Here is a 14,928-nt window from a genome sequence, read left to right as displayed (position 1 = left end):
CTCTAGCGATAGTTGGACAACTGGATCGCTGCCCTGAGTTCAGCTCCCAAGATCTTTAGCCCGCATGCCTTGGCTGATGTCGCGGATACGTGCCAGGCACACCCAGGCAGGTCAACAGGCACCATTCGAGGCAGGTCGTGAAACAAACCTTCTCCGCCGCTTTGCACGCTTATCCACCACTGAACGCTCACTGCGCGCGTCTCTAATGTGCTCCCGGTTCCTGGCGCATGAGAGAGAATGCGCACAGGCCCGCCCGGGCCGGGCGGTGATAGCGCTGTGCCCGCTATGGGGGACGCAGATCGACCGAGGCATTGGACGTCTGCCCAGCTGGAGGCAGTCACATCTCGTCCAGAGCAATGTTCCTCCTCACGCATGACAGTTGCTGATGGTCTCCCAGGCTCTATTTCTAGATGGAAGATTCAGCTGGAAGCAAAGCCTGGGGGACCACGCCTGCATTAGCCTTCAGCCCCTTAACTGTCAGTCTGTGGCCATCGTTCGTTGACCGCAACGGGGGTACTGGACAAGGCAGCTGACAGCTCGCCGTCGAATTCATTCTGTCCCGGCCATTGAGCAATGAACGCTCTTCTGTGGAACTCGTTCTGCTTCTTCTTTGCATCTCATTATTGCCCACACGACACCAGCGCCGACGACGTCTGGATCACCGACGACGATGCTCAGTAGCGGCTTGGCCGCACGCCTCCTCCTCTTGGTCGGCCAGGGCTGGATGACCACCGTGGCCGCGCAGACAATCAACGTTCCCGAGCAACAGGATGTGACGCTCTCCACACCGACGCAGCCGCTCAATGTCTCCATCCCCAACAACTCGCCTCTCCTCACCTACCGCCCCAATGTCACCTCCGGAACTCCGGACCTCGCGTGGAACATCACATGGTCGGAAAGCCCATGGCCCAAGTGGCAGGAGGGAGCCCTGGGCACCGGTCGCTCCGCGCATGTGACATACAACAAGACGGCGTACGTTTACTTCTCCTTTGTCGGAACGCAGATCCACTACAACGGCAAGTGCCCCGGCTGCAATCTGACGCTGTTCATCGACAAGGACTCCCACTTCGGCCTTACAAATGATCTCGGCGAAGAGGGCGGCATCGTCGCCAGTTCTCCAGCGATGCCCTTCGGGCTGCACACGGCATCGCTCGCAATCGTGAACGGCACAATGGAGCTCTCCAACATCATCTACACGACAGAGTTGCCGACATACAACGACGTCGCGAACGAGACGGAGACGGCCGAGGTTGTTGGCACGGTCACGAATGCGAACGGCGTCGAGGCGAACAACAACGACATCCAGAGCAGCGAGGCGGGCGGCCGCGTGTGGGAGACGAAGCAGACCCTCGGCCTCGAGAACGTGACGAGCACGCCGTACCCGCGCATCTGGACGGACTCCATCAACGGGTACGCCTATTTCTCGACCCCGACGGGAGCCAGCATGGTCACGCTCTATGGCTCGATGGACTACGACCACGGGCCGTACACGATCGAGGTCACGCCGACGCCGCCCGGCCAGGTCCGCGGTGCGCTCCGGTACGACGGCTACTCGCCGTGGGCGACCAAGGACGCAGTGCTCTTCAGCACGATCCTGGACCCGAAGCGCCAGTACACCGTCCGCATGGTTAACATGGACGCGGGCAAGAAGTTTGATTTCTCGCACGCCGCGTTCTACGTCACGAACACGACCGACCCGAACCCGGGAGGTTCAGGTGGCGGAGCATCCGACAACTCAAACTCGGGTGGCAAGGGCGACGGCGGGCTCAGCGGCGGCGCGATCGCAGGCATCGTCGTCGGCTCGGTTGTCGGCGGTGCGCTCCTGATTCTGCTCGCCTGGTTCCTGTTCCGGCACCGGAGTGGGCGCGACCGCGCCGTTCTCGACGACATTGACGACATCCACGACGCACGCGGAGCAGCGGACAAGGCCGAAATCTCACCCTTCATCATGCCGGGCGTCAACGCCGAGCCGAAGGAGGGAACAACGGCGGCGAACGCCCAGCAGCGTCAGGCACCCGGCGCACTGAACGCATCGGACGAGTCGGTTGCCTACATCGCTGAAGAGGACGCGGGTCCTGCACCCGGGTACGAGCGCGAGCGCGTGCAGCGTGTGCCGCCTAGCTACGACCCAAGATGGTCCGAGCAGGTGCCCGTCTTCGACGAACCTGAGCATGATCTTCAGGGCTCCCCGGAGGAGTACGACGGCGACGACTACCTCCAGGCTGCTGCCGCGGGAGCACCGCCGAGCAGCGGTCGGCTATCCAGCGACGGCAGCCATAGCCAGGCCCTCAGCGACGAGAAGCGGCGCAAGTCGAGCACGCCGACGGCGGCGTCCCAGCGTCGTCAGAGCAGCACGCTCACGACATCGTCGATGCCGAGCGAGAAGCGGCGGCACAGCAGCCGCGCCTCGGACATGAGCGACCGGCGCACGAGCGACACGCCGAGCACTGTCCGCCGCAGCCGGAGCACGGCCAAGCCGCCCCTCGTGCTCGCCGAGATGCAGCGTGCAATGAGCGGGGACAAGGACGGCACCCCCGGCTTCTACCCCGACCGAAAACTGAGCGACAACACAGAGGACGAGGAACAGCACGCACCTGCCCAGCGCAAGGGGAGCACGTACAAGCCCCCGCTCATGCTCCAGTCCATGTTCAAGGTGAGCGAGGAGGGCCTCAACCTCCCCGAGGAGCCGCCGCAGATCGATCCGCTCGATGCGTCGGGAAAGCCGCCCAGCCCCGTCCCGGAAGCGCCCAGCGCCGAAGGCCACGAGAAGTGAAGGTGCGCCAGAAAAGTAGTAGCGGCGAGGACGCTGCGTTTCTAGTCTTGTAGGTAGTAATGGTCGTTCGTAGTCTTATGCAATGGATGCTCTCTCTCTATGAGGAGCAGGCGAGAAATGGGTGGAGGCAAAGGCTTGGCCAGACCTACGGTCGAGGGCTGATGACGTAAGGGTGTCGCGCCTCCCGTTGGTCAAACGCGTCCTGGGTCACTGACGTCACCCGATGTCTCGTTTCAGCACCGTGTTTTCATGCTCACGTCTCCACCATCAAGGCAGCATGCACCAGCACCAGCATTCCTCCAGGGATCAGAGCATCGTCCCGGCTCGCGTGCGACTTCAGATCATGCGTCCACAGCCGTCATCGCCTCAGAGACGAGGATAACTCATCTTCACATCACTCCATCCACTTCCGACATGGCTGCCCACCCACCTCCGGGAGCCTTCTCGTCCCCGGGTGCCGTCCCCGCGACAGCCGTCCCCGCGACGGACCCCGTCATTAACCAGACCACAGACAAGGATCCCATCGTCATCCACGAGGACCACCATGAGCCTGCACCCATCCCCGCGCAGGCAGCGGAGGATGCGCCGATCCACCAGAACCCTGCGGCTGCTGCTCTTGCGGCTCAGCCGCCCAAAGGAAAGCAGGAGGACGTCCCCGTCGTCTCCTATGAGGAGAACGACCCTCGCGACACGACAACATCTGCGATGTACCGTGCACCTGGGCCGCCGCATTCACCCATCGACGCAGGGGTTGTGAACACGACCAACCCTCCGGGTGATGACGGGGTACAGCTGGTCGAGGGCATCGACAACCGTGACCTGTATGCCCTCGTGAGAAGGTTCAACACGGTATGTGCTCGTCGTCCGCCCGGATTTCAGCTAGCTGATGAATAGCAAATCAATCGCGTCCTGTCGCCCGCCGAGCACCTTCCTCCGAAGGAGCCTGACCTGCGCATGTCCAACCTCCCGAACATCCCGTACCGCTCCGACACGCTCAAGTCCAACTTTGAGCGCGTCGCCGCGACCGTCGGTCCGAGCACGAAGCGCGGTCTCCGCGAGCTGCAGCGTCTGCGTGATTGGCACAACGAAACCAGCCGCACGGCAAAGTACTGTGTGGCGTACTTTGTCTCCTGGTTCTTCGGATACACACTGCTCGCTGTGTGCGTCTTCTTCACCGTCCTGATGTGTTTCCCGGACACGAGGCGCCTCTTGTTCCCGGAGGTGAGTGGGGACGAAGTAAGTCGTGCCTTTATCGAGTCGCTGACATCGACAGATTAAACCTCCCCCTGGCAAGCCCAAGTCCGCGACCGATCCGACGAATCAGAAGGGCGACGAAAGCCTCATCGCTCCCAAGAACCCGAACCAGCAGCGCACGAAGGGTGAACAAGCCGAAGAGCAGGGCTTCGAGACCCGAGCCATGATCGAGGCGTATGCTCAGGCCATCATTGTTGGCGGCACGCACAAGAAGGGCGACCCGAAGAAGCAGCCTCCTGAGGAGGACAACTTGGTTCACGATGAGAAGGGTAACGTCATCGGCAAGCATGTGGATGGCGACGATCCGGTCGCCGAGGCGCAAGGCACAGCCGTCAAGGTCGGCGGCGAGAACGTCGTAGCCAAGCCCGGCAAGGAGAAGGAAGCGACGAACCAGGCCGTCAAGAAGAAGCGCGACCAGACCATTGAGAAGATGGCAAAGGCTACTGAGACGTCCCTCGGTGCCATTGCCGACACGGTCGAGATCCTCTATAAGTGAGCTGCCGAAAAGTTGCCATAGCTAACTCTCAGCTCGGTTTCACCCCCCATCCCCTACCCCGACAGCCACTCTCGTTTCAAGCTCGCTGCCGTCTTCGTTCTTCTGCCCGGCCTCATCCTGACCTTCATTCCCGCCGCGCTGTTCGGCCGAGTCCTCACCTTCCTGATCGGTGAGATGTTCTGGGGCTGGCCCATCAACGTCCGAGTCATCCGTTTCTTCATGCGCATGGTGCCCAACTGGCGCGAGCTTCTCGATCTTCGAAAGTAGGTTTTCTTTTCTGTGGCGAAACTAACAAGCAGCTCGATCCTGTCTGGTTGCCCTACGAATGCTCAGCTCACCCTGCACCTCCTTCGCGTATCTGAGGATCTGAAGACGCCCCTCCCTCCTCCTCCTGAGAACAAGGACATCAAGAGCGCCAAGAAGACGTTGAAGGACACCTCGCCCGCGAACCCCTCTGGTGCCGCTGTGGCTGCCGAGAAGCGCGAGATTGAAGAGTCCAACAACCCCGCCGAGAAGACGAAAGCGAAGACCAAGCATCACCTCAGCAATGCGTTCAAGAAGATCAGCAAGAAGCTTGCCGGTGTGCACGGCGATGTCGCCGTCGATGGTAACACGAAGCCTGTACGCTCACTCTCCGCGATGATAGCTGACACCAGATCAACAACAAGTTCGAGGGTAAGCTTATCGACAAGAAGTTCGGCAAGGAGTCGCCGGACGCCTATGGCTGCAAGCTTGACGGCAAGGGTGGCCACCTCATCATCGACGAGGACTCGGGCCGTCTCGGCTGGGTGCGCGTGCGCGACCAGACCGCCGAGGGTGTATGGGACATTGCGAGCATCGTCGAGCTTCGCAAGGTGAGCTACTTGTCGTGATAGCCAGCTGACGTCAGGATAACGTCGCCGTCCCGCGACTTGCGCTTGGTCTTCTCGGAGGCGCAGAGGTCGACTCCCTCGGCCTCACGATTCGCTTCGCGGGCGATGCTGACGAGTATCACTTCCAGTCGCTTGAGCGGCGCGAGCAGCTGTTCAACCGTCTCATCGCACTCGGTCCTCAGCGGTGGGAGATTCTGTAGACGGACTTTGCAATCAGATGCCATATGTCATGATGCGCAGCTGGATGCGCACAGAGGCTGCCTTTCATCACTGAAGACCCCGCCGCAGTTGTCAAGGCTACACCTGCTACGTAGAGACACATTGGAAGAGTTGACGGAACGAGCAGCCGACAAAACGGCAGACTAGCGACGCTGTGAAGTCAGCCATCAGGTGCTGATGAAAGATAAGTTTGGATCCGCAATGACGTCTTCGGTCAAATCCGTCACGTCATCCAAGTCACCGACCTCCGCATTTGTTGATCTCGGCGTTGTCCACTCCATATCTACAGTCCATCCATCGCGGCAAGCGGGGCCGACAGCATCGGCACGACTGAGACGCGGCCCGTAATTCGAGTTCAGTCTCCACATCAGCGAGCAGCATGCCCACGATAGTCTACGCCAGCTACCCACACGTCGTGGAGGATATCCTCTTCCATGCCGACTACGAGACGAAGCTAGCCTTTCGGCTGACATGCCGCGCTCTGCGGGATTGCACAGACAATCTCCTGTGCGGGCCGACGCTGTCCTATCCCGAAGGTGAAGTAGGATGTCGCCGGCTCCCCTTCTTCCACCCCCACAGCGGGAACAGCCGCAGCGGACGAGCGAAACAACATCGCGCAATCAACACAGCCCGGCTGATCCTCCTTGACAGCGCTGTGGCGACTCCGGACGATAGTGAAGCTCTCTCGAACATTCACCCCGATAGCAGAGTCGTCCTGAACCATGAGCAGGACGCTGTTGCGACGTACCGGCTGCCCGAGCTGGCAGAGCTCACTATCTTAGGCAGTCACCAGTGTCGCTGTAACGACGTCGACGGGGGATTCGATGACCCTTTCACACCGATGGATGTCCCGCAGCCGCCAACATTACCCGGTGATCTCCGCGACCCCGACCCACGGCACACATTCGCACACGCCGCGCGCCAAGTGCACATCGACCTATCACTCCGCCCCACTTCGGACTCCTCGCACCACTTCCGCTGCGCCCTGGCCAAGTGTGCTCTGAACCGTGACGTGCGCCGGCTCACCATCACCGTGTCCGAGATCTTCCACCTTGGCATGGTGCTGGCGCCGCTGCAGCAGAAATTGAACCCGGGGTGGAGACGTGAGGATTTCGAGATCGAGGTACGCTTCAGGGGCCAAATGCCTGAGTTTGATGTGAGAGCGTTGTTGGCTGGGTTGATAGAGCTGGACCCGGAGCGGGTGACGGTTGAGGCTATCTGAGCTGTACCGAGCGCGGTTTCTGGCCCTTGAACCGGCACTTATCTCGGACACACCTACCCAACGTCATATCCGACGAAATAACGGCTGAATGCCGACTTGCTGATAGACAGCCCGATATGACCATGATGCATGATATGTACAGTTTGATTAGATGGTGTCGTCGCTATGAATTACACGGGGAGAGTTGGATCTGCCCCTCTTTCTATTTTCGTGAGAAGGAACCCCTAGAATTACAGAAACATGTTGGAATGTTGATAAAAGAGCGTTTGTGACCTTTACAGGCGGTCCCGCTTGACGCGCTTGAAGACGTGACGCTCCAGACCGTCCGAGCCGATCTCCTTGACACGCTCGAGCTCGTATCCTCCGACCCTCGGGAAGATCTTGGCCCAGAAGATCCAGTAGATGAAACCCACGCCGAAGATGGCCCAGCCCGCAACAGCGTGCGTCCAGTACGGCATCGACTTGTACGGCTCGCCTCCAGGAGGGGGAGGGGTGAGGGGAACGATGAAGAGGAAGACGTTGGCGGCGCCGAAGAAGGCAGCAGCGGCGACGGCGGGCCATCCAGGCTTGCGCCAGTCCGAGTAAGGCTTGAACTGGAGGAAGACGATGCCGAAGGAGATGATCGCGTTAATGACGGAGAGCGGATACGAGATCGTGTTGATGACAAAGTTGTAAGCGTCGCCAGGGGGCAGTGCGAAGATTGTGATCAGACAGATGGCCCAGTGGAGACCGAGGCCGGCAAGAGGAGCGTTGAAGGGACGGTTGCTGGCCCAGAACTTGGAGAAGGGGAGAATACCCTCGCGGCCGAGCTCCTGGTTGACACGGCCCTGCGAGAAGATGACGGAGAGCACGTTGCCGAGGGCGGAAAGAGCGACGAAAACCGACAGGGCGCGCTCGGCGTGGGCGCCCATGACGTTGCGGAAGAGGAGAGCCGCAACGAGCGTACCGCTGCCGGTGATCTCCTCCTTGGTCGCAGCGGCGAAGTAGGCGATGTTGGAAAGAATGTAAAGGACAGTGATAAGACCGATAGCGAGGGGGCCGGCGATCTTAAGAGTACGCTTCGGGTTCTTGACCTCGGAGAGTGCCTGGATTGTTAGCGTCGTTCACGGTCTGGATTGAGGTTTGGGAGTAAAGTGGGGGCCTGAGTGCGCGAGGGCAGCCAAATGCTGAAAATTCGAAAGCGCGCCACACTGTCCAAAAAACCATCTTCTACACCTCAGTGTTCGGTGGACATCTTTTACACCTCCAGTGTTCCGTGGAGAACTCACGTAGTTTACGTTGGAGAAGCCCACGTACGACCAGATCACGTTATAAAGCGAGAGACAGAAGGACGATGCGCTGGCCGTGGTGCCGGCGAAGGCGTGGTCGAAGTTGTTGGGCTTGGGGACCTTGAGATGGCCGCCGAGGGCGACGAACCCGGCGACGATGATGATGAGAACGATGAAGATTTTGATGGTGCCGAGCACGTTCTGCAGCCAGAGGCCCCACTTGACACGCGTGCCGTGCAGGAGGAACGCAAAGGTAATGCAGGCGAATCCGATCAGACGGCGGGTCCACTGCCCGGGGTTCTCCTGGTTCGCCGCACGCAGAATGTACTCGCCAAACACGATCGAGTTGCCCGACGCCCAGCCGAGAAGGATCGCGTTGGAGGCGTACGCACAAGTGACGAGGAACTTGGGCCGGCGAAGGAGGTACTCGAGGTAGTTCTTCTCGCCTCCGTTCTTCGGGATGGCAAGACCCCACACGATGTACACCCACATTCCGGCGCCAGCAATAATCGATCCAATGACCCACATAATGCTTAGGGTGTCAGCAAGCGCCATCTCTGCACTCGGTCAAGCCGTGGCGGCCGTCCACGCTGATGCCACCGGCTCCGCCGCCACTTCCGGTGCCACTCACAGAGACATGCCTACACTGCCGCTGAGCGACAGAATGGTAGACGGCGTGGCAAAGATACCCGTTCCAATCATGCGGTTGAAGATGATGAAGACGGCAGAGACGATGCCGATTTGGGAGCGACCCGGGACATTGTCTGTGGAGTACTTGGAGAACTGCGATGAGCCGCTGGATGGAATCTTGAGGTCCTCGTTGCTGGAGTGCACAGCGCCGTACACGACGGCATCGTCCGAGCCGACCGCTATAGCTTCGATGTCCTTGCCCATGGTGTAGCGAGAGGGTAGGGCGGGGGAAATGAGACGGGGAGTTGGTGGGAGAAACTGTTACATGCTCATCACAGCGCTAGATAAAGGAAAAGGCATTGCAGCCTAGTAGACTGCGCGACGCGCTTGGCGTCCCACGATCAGTTGATCGCGCGATCAGATCAGCGGCTAGGCGGGTGGATCGTGAATTGTTCGTACAACTTGCAGAAAGATGGTGTCAGAGTTGCGTGATCGAAACTGCTCCAATCGAGTACTTCGGCCTAAATGGGCTCCGCGTTCCACGGCCGGCGACCTTCGGCACGGCGATGCCCCGTGCCTGACAATCCTTGCTGGGCGTTTCATGGCATGGTAATTCAAGCATAAGCAGAGTGTGAGAGCACGACTAGAAGGAGATTAAGTCACCTGTCATGTCACCGTTAGATGGCGCCGGGCATATGGGCCACGTGAGGCCCCACTACAGGTCGCTGAAATGGGCCGATGCGCCGAGGCGTTGGAAGGCGCTTGGGGCACCGATTCCTCGGGCTTGTGCTTGATGTCTGCTCGACCTCGCTCGCCTTGCTTGTGAGTGACACGACCACGATTGGACGCTGGGTGCACGGCTGGCCGGCGAACTCCCTGAGATAAACCAGACCCTGACGCTGGCCAACCGGTGATTCGCCGGGCACCAGGGGAAGTTTGGGTCGACAACGAGCCCGCACAGCTGCAAGCCAAGGACACATTTCGCGGAAAAATTGGACACAGTCAGACGCAAAGACACACACGACCAGCGCACCCCGCAGAATTGGCCATCCGAGCCCTAGCGATTGGGGATATTTCGCGGCGAAACGTCGGGACCTCGGAGCTTGCCGTCAATCAGAGCAATGGACTGAGCCGTGCCTGAACACGTGCCTGGCGATAATTTTTTATCTGATTCCAACCTTTGCATACCACGCCATGTGCGCGCACTTGAACGTTCAACAGGCTCTCACTGAGCTGTCGCTGTGCATGCATGCGCTAGCTATGACTTGCAACCTCGAGATCTACTGACCCTCTTCCATCAGTTGACTGAATGTGTGCAGAAACGTATCCCGGACTGCCCAGTCTTCTGAACCCGCCTCCCTGCGATGTCTTCTATGGGAACGGTTGAATCAAGACTCTTGTTCACGTATTGCGGTCAGCGCTAACGTGTCAGCTTGCTCGGCCTTGAACCAAGCAGCTGAGAGACTTGGTGGTTACCCTTTCAGGGGCCTGGTCATTGCACTCACGCGACCAACAGCAGTCGCCTGCATCTGCAAATGCTGCACTTAACGATTGCACATCAGGTACAGTCTGAAGGGACTCCACAACGCGGAGGTGAAGTCGCTGCGTTCTGGTACAGCCAGCCGATCTCGACTGGAAACCGTAGATCCCGTAGTCTTCCCTCTGTCTATAAAGGGAACGCCCGCGGGGAATGCGGTCTCCAAAGATATGACGTGCTACTGCAATCAGGGCTTTGGTGTGCAAACGGACGCGATCCCCTGACGTTCCGTGGTGGAATGTCAATGCCCGATAGCGATGTTCGATTGTGATTCATCTCATCTACTATCACATGTACCTGCTTATTCAGTCCTGTATACACAGCTATCGCGTACGACACCATTTCAATGCTCTCCCGATCAACTGCAATCGAGTGGTGTACGGCTGAGGTTTGCAAAGCTCGGGATAGCCTGCCAGGGGGCCCTTATCCCAGTCGCAGGCTCTTACGGGAAACCCTTCTCCAGCCGATTGCGCGGTTGTGCTGTAGCCCGATTCACCGTAACATGTGTTTCAGCCGCTGCGGAAGCCTGTTGTCATCGTGTACAGCGGCGAGGTGAGCGACGATCTACTTCTCGCCGTACAGTCGGTCTCCTGTCCAAGGCACCCCAGACCAGATGCCAGATGCCAATCCCATTGCCGGCGGCGATTTATGCGTTTCGTCGACAGGCGGTAACGCGACCGTAACCCGCTCGGGGGCAGATGGAGGGCCTTGCAGAACGTCGCGTGCACACACTTCTGCACATGAACCATAGCCCTCGTGTGCAAGCGAATGGTGACCTGAAAGGCTTCGCGGCATTGAACGTTACGGCGCTGAATGCCCATCCGGATAGCGAAAACTACCTGGCTGTGGGCGCCAGGGCAGGTTGTCTTGCAGCGTACCGTTGGGTGCGAACATGAGAGTTGACAAGATGGCACAGGACGTGACATACCCGAAGTGGGGCTCTGTCCACCTGAAGAGCGCTCTGGCTGTCGGTCCCCTGCTCATCCCATTTGAACACCTGCATTATCTCCCAGTCATGGAGCACCATTTCTACGTCCAAGGCCCCGTGCGAGAAGTCGTCCTCGCGCCAATCGAATATCCAGGTCGACGACTTGAGTCAGCTTTGCCCGAACGTTCCAAACTCAAGCTCCTCGTCGTCCGCGAGATCCTGCATTTGCTCCGCGGAGAGCGCCTGTCCCGGACGATTTCTTTGAGGAGGCGGTTGGGGTGGATGTCCATCATTGGCACGAGGGAGGTATCCTCCCGGTCGAAGACTGCGGCAGTCACGTTGGCACTGGCCATGTTGGCCACGTAACGCATGTATGTCGTACCCGACCTCTTGGGGGCAAGCTGGTCCTGGATGTCCTTCACGGATGCACCTGCCGCCAGCAGCCAGCATGCTCCTGAGCTACGCAGAGTATGCGTCTGCACCTTTCTGGGGAGGCCGAGGTGGTCGCTCAGCTTTGCCATGTAGTGAAATATTGGTCATGCATGACCAGGGAAGCTCCTCGCCACAGAAGTGGCGAACGAACACCGGCTCAGTGGGCTTCTGGAACGGCAACTCGATCGTGTCGGCACCCATCTTCTCCGTAAAGCCCTCAGTGTTAAGATGATTCAACTCGAGGTTGTCGGGCCAGGCACTTTGACGCCGGGCCTGAACAAGGACCCAGTATACTGCGTTCAGTCCGAAAGTGTCGCTGAACTCGAGCTCGACCGGCCCCTCCTTGCTGCGTACCGTCTTTCCGTTAGGCACAACCCACTTCAGTTTAGGAATGACTCGCGAGTCGCGGAGCGAGAGTACGAGTGTAAGGTCGCCCCAGGCCACGAACGCTGCTCCTCGGCCCGAATTCTTGGGTTATGGGGGTGATTCGCCCCCACGCGAAGGACCGTGTCTGTGTAGATGCTGATGTGGATTGTGAGGCCGAGTCTGAAGGAGAAGTAGCGGCAGCCGAACCGCGGATCGCTCAGTGCCGCTTTTGTCATTTGCTGGATGAGTTCGAGACTAACCAAGGGGCGTGCCTCGTAGCCCTCGAACAGGTCCCCTTCGTCTTTGAGGGTGGTGCGCACGAAGTCGAGGATCTCGGCCGCGTTGTTCGAGGTACCGGTGTGTATTTTGAACAGAATGCAAAAGTACACAATGTAACCGCAGAACCGTCTGAACGTTTGCAGCCTTGGCAATATTCTCCTTGCCCCTCGACGCAATGTTGTTCGCGATGAGGGATGCAAATGCCTTCAACGTGGGTGCAGGCTGGGGCTGAGCTCCGGGTTCGAGAACTCGCTCTGCACTCGCTCTGCACTTGGAGGGTCACCTGGAAACAGGGTCGATCCATCGGGCAGCTTCGCGTGCTGGAACTCGTCGAAGAAGGAGAGAAAGTAGCGCCAGGCTACTCGAGCCTGCTTCTTCGATGTGGCCCGCAGCGAGTCGAGGGGAGGATCGGTGCGCTCCGTTGCATCTTCTTGTGCCGCCAGGTCCTCCGTGGAGGAAGCACCACCAAGGGTGGCATCCCGCCTGTGAGTTACAGGAGCGCGCGAGGTGCTGAACAGTGCCGATCGTGAACGGGAACGAATCAGGTGTTTCAGATGGGACGAATGGCTTGTCGCTTCGCGCGTGGCGCAGATGAATGTTCCGATTCCGCAGCTTGCGGCGAGTGCAGGTCGTTCGTGGTAAGGCGGGGGTGCGAAGGTGTGGATGGGACGAGATGGATGGAATGGAATGAATGAGTTGCAGACGACTCTGATACCTCCGTGTCAACTGTCGATGCCCGAAGCAGGCTTGTAGTCGAGGACGAAGGCGACTTGCCGAGGGTCCAGCGAGGTGCAGCTAGGTGCACTGGGTTTCAGGCGCGCCGAGAGTGAAGACGCTTGCTGGCGATGATCTGACGGGAGTGCAGACGGTTCTCTGGCGTTGGTATCAACGGGAGCGCTGCTCGTCGGATGTCGACCCAAGTTCGGATGTCGGCTCGACGTGGGCGCTTTGTGTGGTCGGAGGTCGACTTGGGGAAGAAGAGTGGCAAAGAAAGGAAGTGTTCAGAGGGAAGACACTGGAAACTGTTCAGACTCGGGGTGCACTCGCGAAGCATACCTATCTGCCGATCAACGAGGTGGAGGTCCTGCGTCAACGTCGCAGGCCAAGGCATTGTGTGGAGGCGGTCGTCGATGATCGAGGCGCACGTGGTGCTTCTGTGGAGGTAGCTCGCCCTCGTTAATGACATCCACAGAGCTGTTGGCCTGCTTGCTTAGAAGCGCGCACACGCTCTCCTCTGTCCTTGCTCCCGGCGTGCAGTAACTCAGTAGTCTCCACCTCGTGGCCAAGGTTGATATTCTCCCTGGGAAAACCTGAGACTTTGGGGTATTTTCCCTGCATTTTCCCGTCTCGATACAGAGAAAAGACGGGCCCTCTCAGTGGCCGTGATACACGTCTGCTAGAAGACATTGCGATTATCAATTACATCCAAAAGTCAGAGTTTCCCTCGTCGTCCGATCCCTTGTCAGTGTCCCAAGCTTGCAGTTTGGCACTGTCGTCACTATCACCTTCACTGTCAGAGTCGCTCGAGTCGTCTTCGCCACTGTGATCGTCCTCCTCCCCCTCACTCCCCTCGGACATGCCATCGCCATCGGTCCCGTCCGAATCCTCTCACTGTCCTCTGCTTCATCTTCGCTAGCTTCCTGCCGCTTGCGGTGCCGCCTTCCTCCATCCGATCGGTTCTTGTTCTGCTCGACGCGGTTCTTGAGGAAGACAAGGAGCTTTGGGGGCTGGTCAATGGGCTCTTGGAGTGCCTCGAGCCACTTCTCGTACTTCCCAAGCTGCACCTCACCCCTAATCGTCATTTGAACAGCTAAGCAGTCACTCACGCAGTGCCCGAGCCATCACGCCGTGCCGCAGTCAGTGGGCCGGCTTTCCAGAAAGCAGCCGTGATCGCCTTCAGCTTGGCGCTCAGAGCTGCCTTCCGCTTGCTCTCATACTCCTTGTGCGCCTTCTGGATCTGCTCAGGCGTGGACGATCGCTTCTTCTCGATCGTCTGGTACAGCTTGAATTCGGGCGCGACTGTTGGTCAGCTCACGCAACCCGTGGGAAGGAACTGACGCTCATCTTCCACCTCTTTGCGTTCCGCTGCTGTTAGGCCGACTGGAGCCAGCCTACTTGCCCGCGTTCCCGCACTGAGGGTGTTGTGCTGAAGCCTCATAGCGTTCACGTCGGTAGCCTGACCAGTGTCTGGAACAGCGAGCGCCCTGCTCGTGTTGAACGGCCTTCAACATCAGTTTCAGCCCATCATCCTTGACCCACAGTCTCTTGCCTTCACAGTGCAGGGCCGCCTCACTTCCCGGAACATGAACGAGCACTTCTTGAACGGCGTCGAATGAAACTGGCAACGTCAGGAGAACCGACCTGGAAAGTACCCACCCCCGCTCGCCTTCATACGCTGAGTCGCAAAGTGTCGGAATGAGTATCTGGTGACCTGTTCGCGCATGCCGCCAATTTTGGAAGTTCTGATCAGGCGGTACATGGATTCTTCAGTCGTTATTGCCGTTCCTTGTCGATGCCGGAAGACGACTTGCTGGGGGCTGCGTGTGAGCTGTTTGTCTACTGTGGCCTTGAGTTTTCCAGAACAAGATCGACTTGTGCTACAGCAGGAATCCTGAAGCACTTGATCTCCACATTGTCCAGGAACTGTGGGGG

At 59.0% G+C, this 14,928-nt stretch overlaps 6 protein-coding genes across 6 annotated transcripts; 4 read left to right on the top strand and 2 right to left on the bottom strand.

Moving 5' to 3' along the window:
* Nucleotides 1-670: 670 nt before the first annotated feature.
* Nucleotides 671-2,773, top strand: A1Q1_04753 (uncharacterized protein; the record flags this gene model as incomplete). Its single annotated transcript, XM_014322991.1, has 1 exon — nt 671-2,773. The coding sequence occupies one exon, from the start codon at nt 671-673 to the stop codon at nt 2,771-2,773; it is 2,103 nt and encodes a 700-aa protein (XP_014178466.1).
* A 249-nt stretch (nt 2,774-3,022) lies between these two features.
* Nucleotides 3,023-5,709, top strand: A1Q1_04752 (uncharacterized protein; the record flags this gene model as incomplete). The annotated part of the gene is made up of 6 exons (XM_014322990.1): nt 3,023-3,622; nt 3,668-3,994; nt 4,047-4,519; nt 4,823-5,144; nt 5,192-5,377; nt 5,650-5,709. 6 exons carry the CDS (start codon nt 3,023-3,025, stop codon nt 5,707-5,709), a joined length of 1,968 nt encoding a protein of 655 aa, XP_014178465.1.
* Nucleotides 5,710-5,993: 284 nt separating this feature from the next.
* Nucleotides 5,994-6,836, top strand: A1Q1_04751 (uncharacterized protein; the record flags this gene model as incomplete). Its single annotated transcript, XM_014322989.1, has 1 exon — nt 5,994-6,836. The coding sequence occupies one exon, from the start codon at nt 5,994-5,996 to the stop codon at nt 6,834-6,836; it is 843 nt and encodes a 280-aa protein (XP_014178464.1).
* A 275-nt stretch (nt 6,837-7,111) lies between these two features.
* A1Q1_04750 (high affinity methionine permease) lies at nt 7,112-8,998 on the bottom strand (the record flags this gene model as incomplete). Its single annotated transcript, XM_014322988.1, has 3 exons — nt 7,112-7,921; nt 8,105-8,636; nt 8,736-8,998. The coding sequence occupies 3 exons, from the start codon at nt 8,996-8,998 to the stop codon at nt 7,112-7,114; spliced, it is 1,605 nt and encodes a 534-aa protein (XP_014178463.1).
* A 2,861-nt stretch (nt 8,999-11,859) lies between these two features.
* Nucleotides 11,860-12,508, top strand: A1Q1_04749 (uncharacterized protein; the record flags this gene model as incomplete). The annotated part of the gene is made up of 3 exons (XM_014322987.1): nt 11,860-12,055; nt 12,151-12,354; nt 12,420-12,508. 3 exons carry the CDS (start codon nt 11,860-11,862, stop codon nt 12,506-12,508), a joined length of 489 nt encoding a protein of 162 aa, XP_014178462.1.
* A 1,187-nt stretch (nt 12,509-13,695) lies between these two features.
* On the bottom strand, nt 13,696-14,719 carry A1Q1_04748 (uncharacterized protein; the record flags this gene model as incomplete). The annotated part of the gene is made up of 5 exons (XM_014322986.1): nt 13,696-13,774; nt 14,103-14,269; nt 14,312-14,480; nt 14,536-14,614; nt 14,653-14,719. 5 exons carry the CDS (start codon nt 14,717-14,719, stop codon nt 13,696-13,698), a joined length of 561 nt encoding a protein of 186 aa, XP_014178461.1.
* Nucleotides 14,720-14,928: the final 209 nt, after the last annotated feature.

Source organism: Trichosporon asahii, assembly GCF_000293215.1.
Source record: "Trichosporon asahii var. asahii CBS 2479 unplaced genomic scaffold scaffold00070, whole genome shotgun sequence".
NCBI classification, from domain to species: Eukaryota; Fungi; Basidiomycota; class Tremellomycetes; order Trichosporonales; family Trichosporonaceae; genus Trichosporon; species Trichosporon asahii.
Note: the sequence above shows the minus strand (reverse complement) of the source record. Positions and strands in the feature narration are given on the sequence as shown.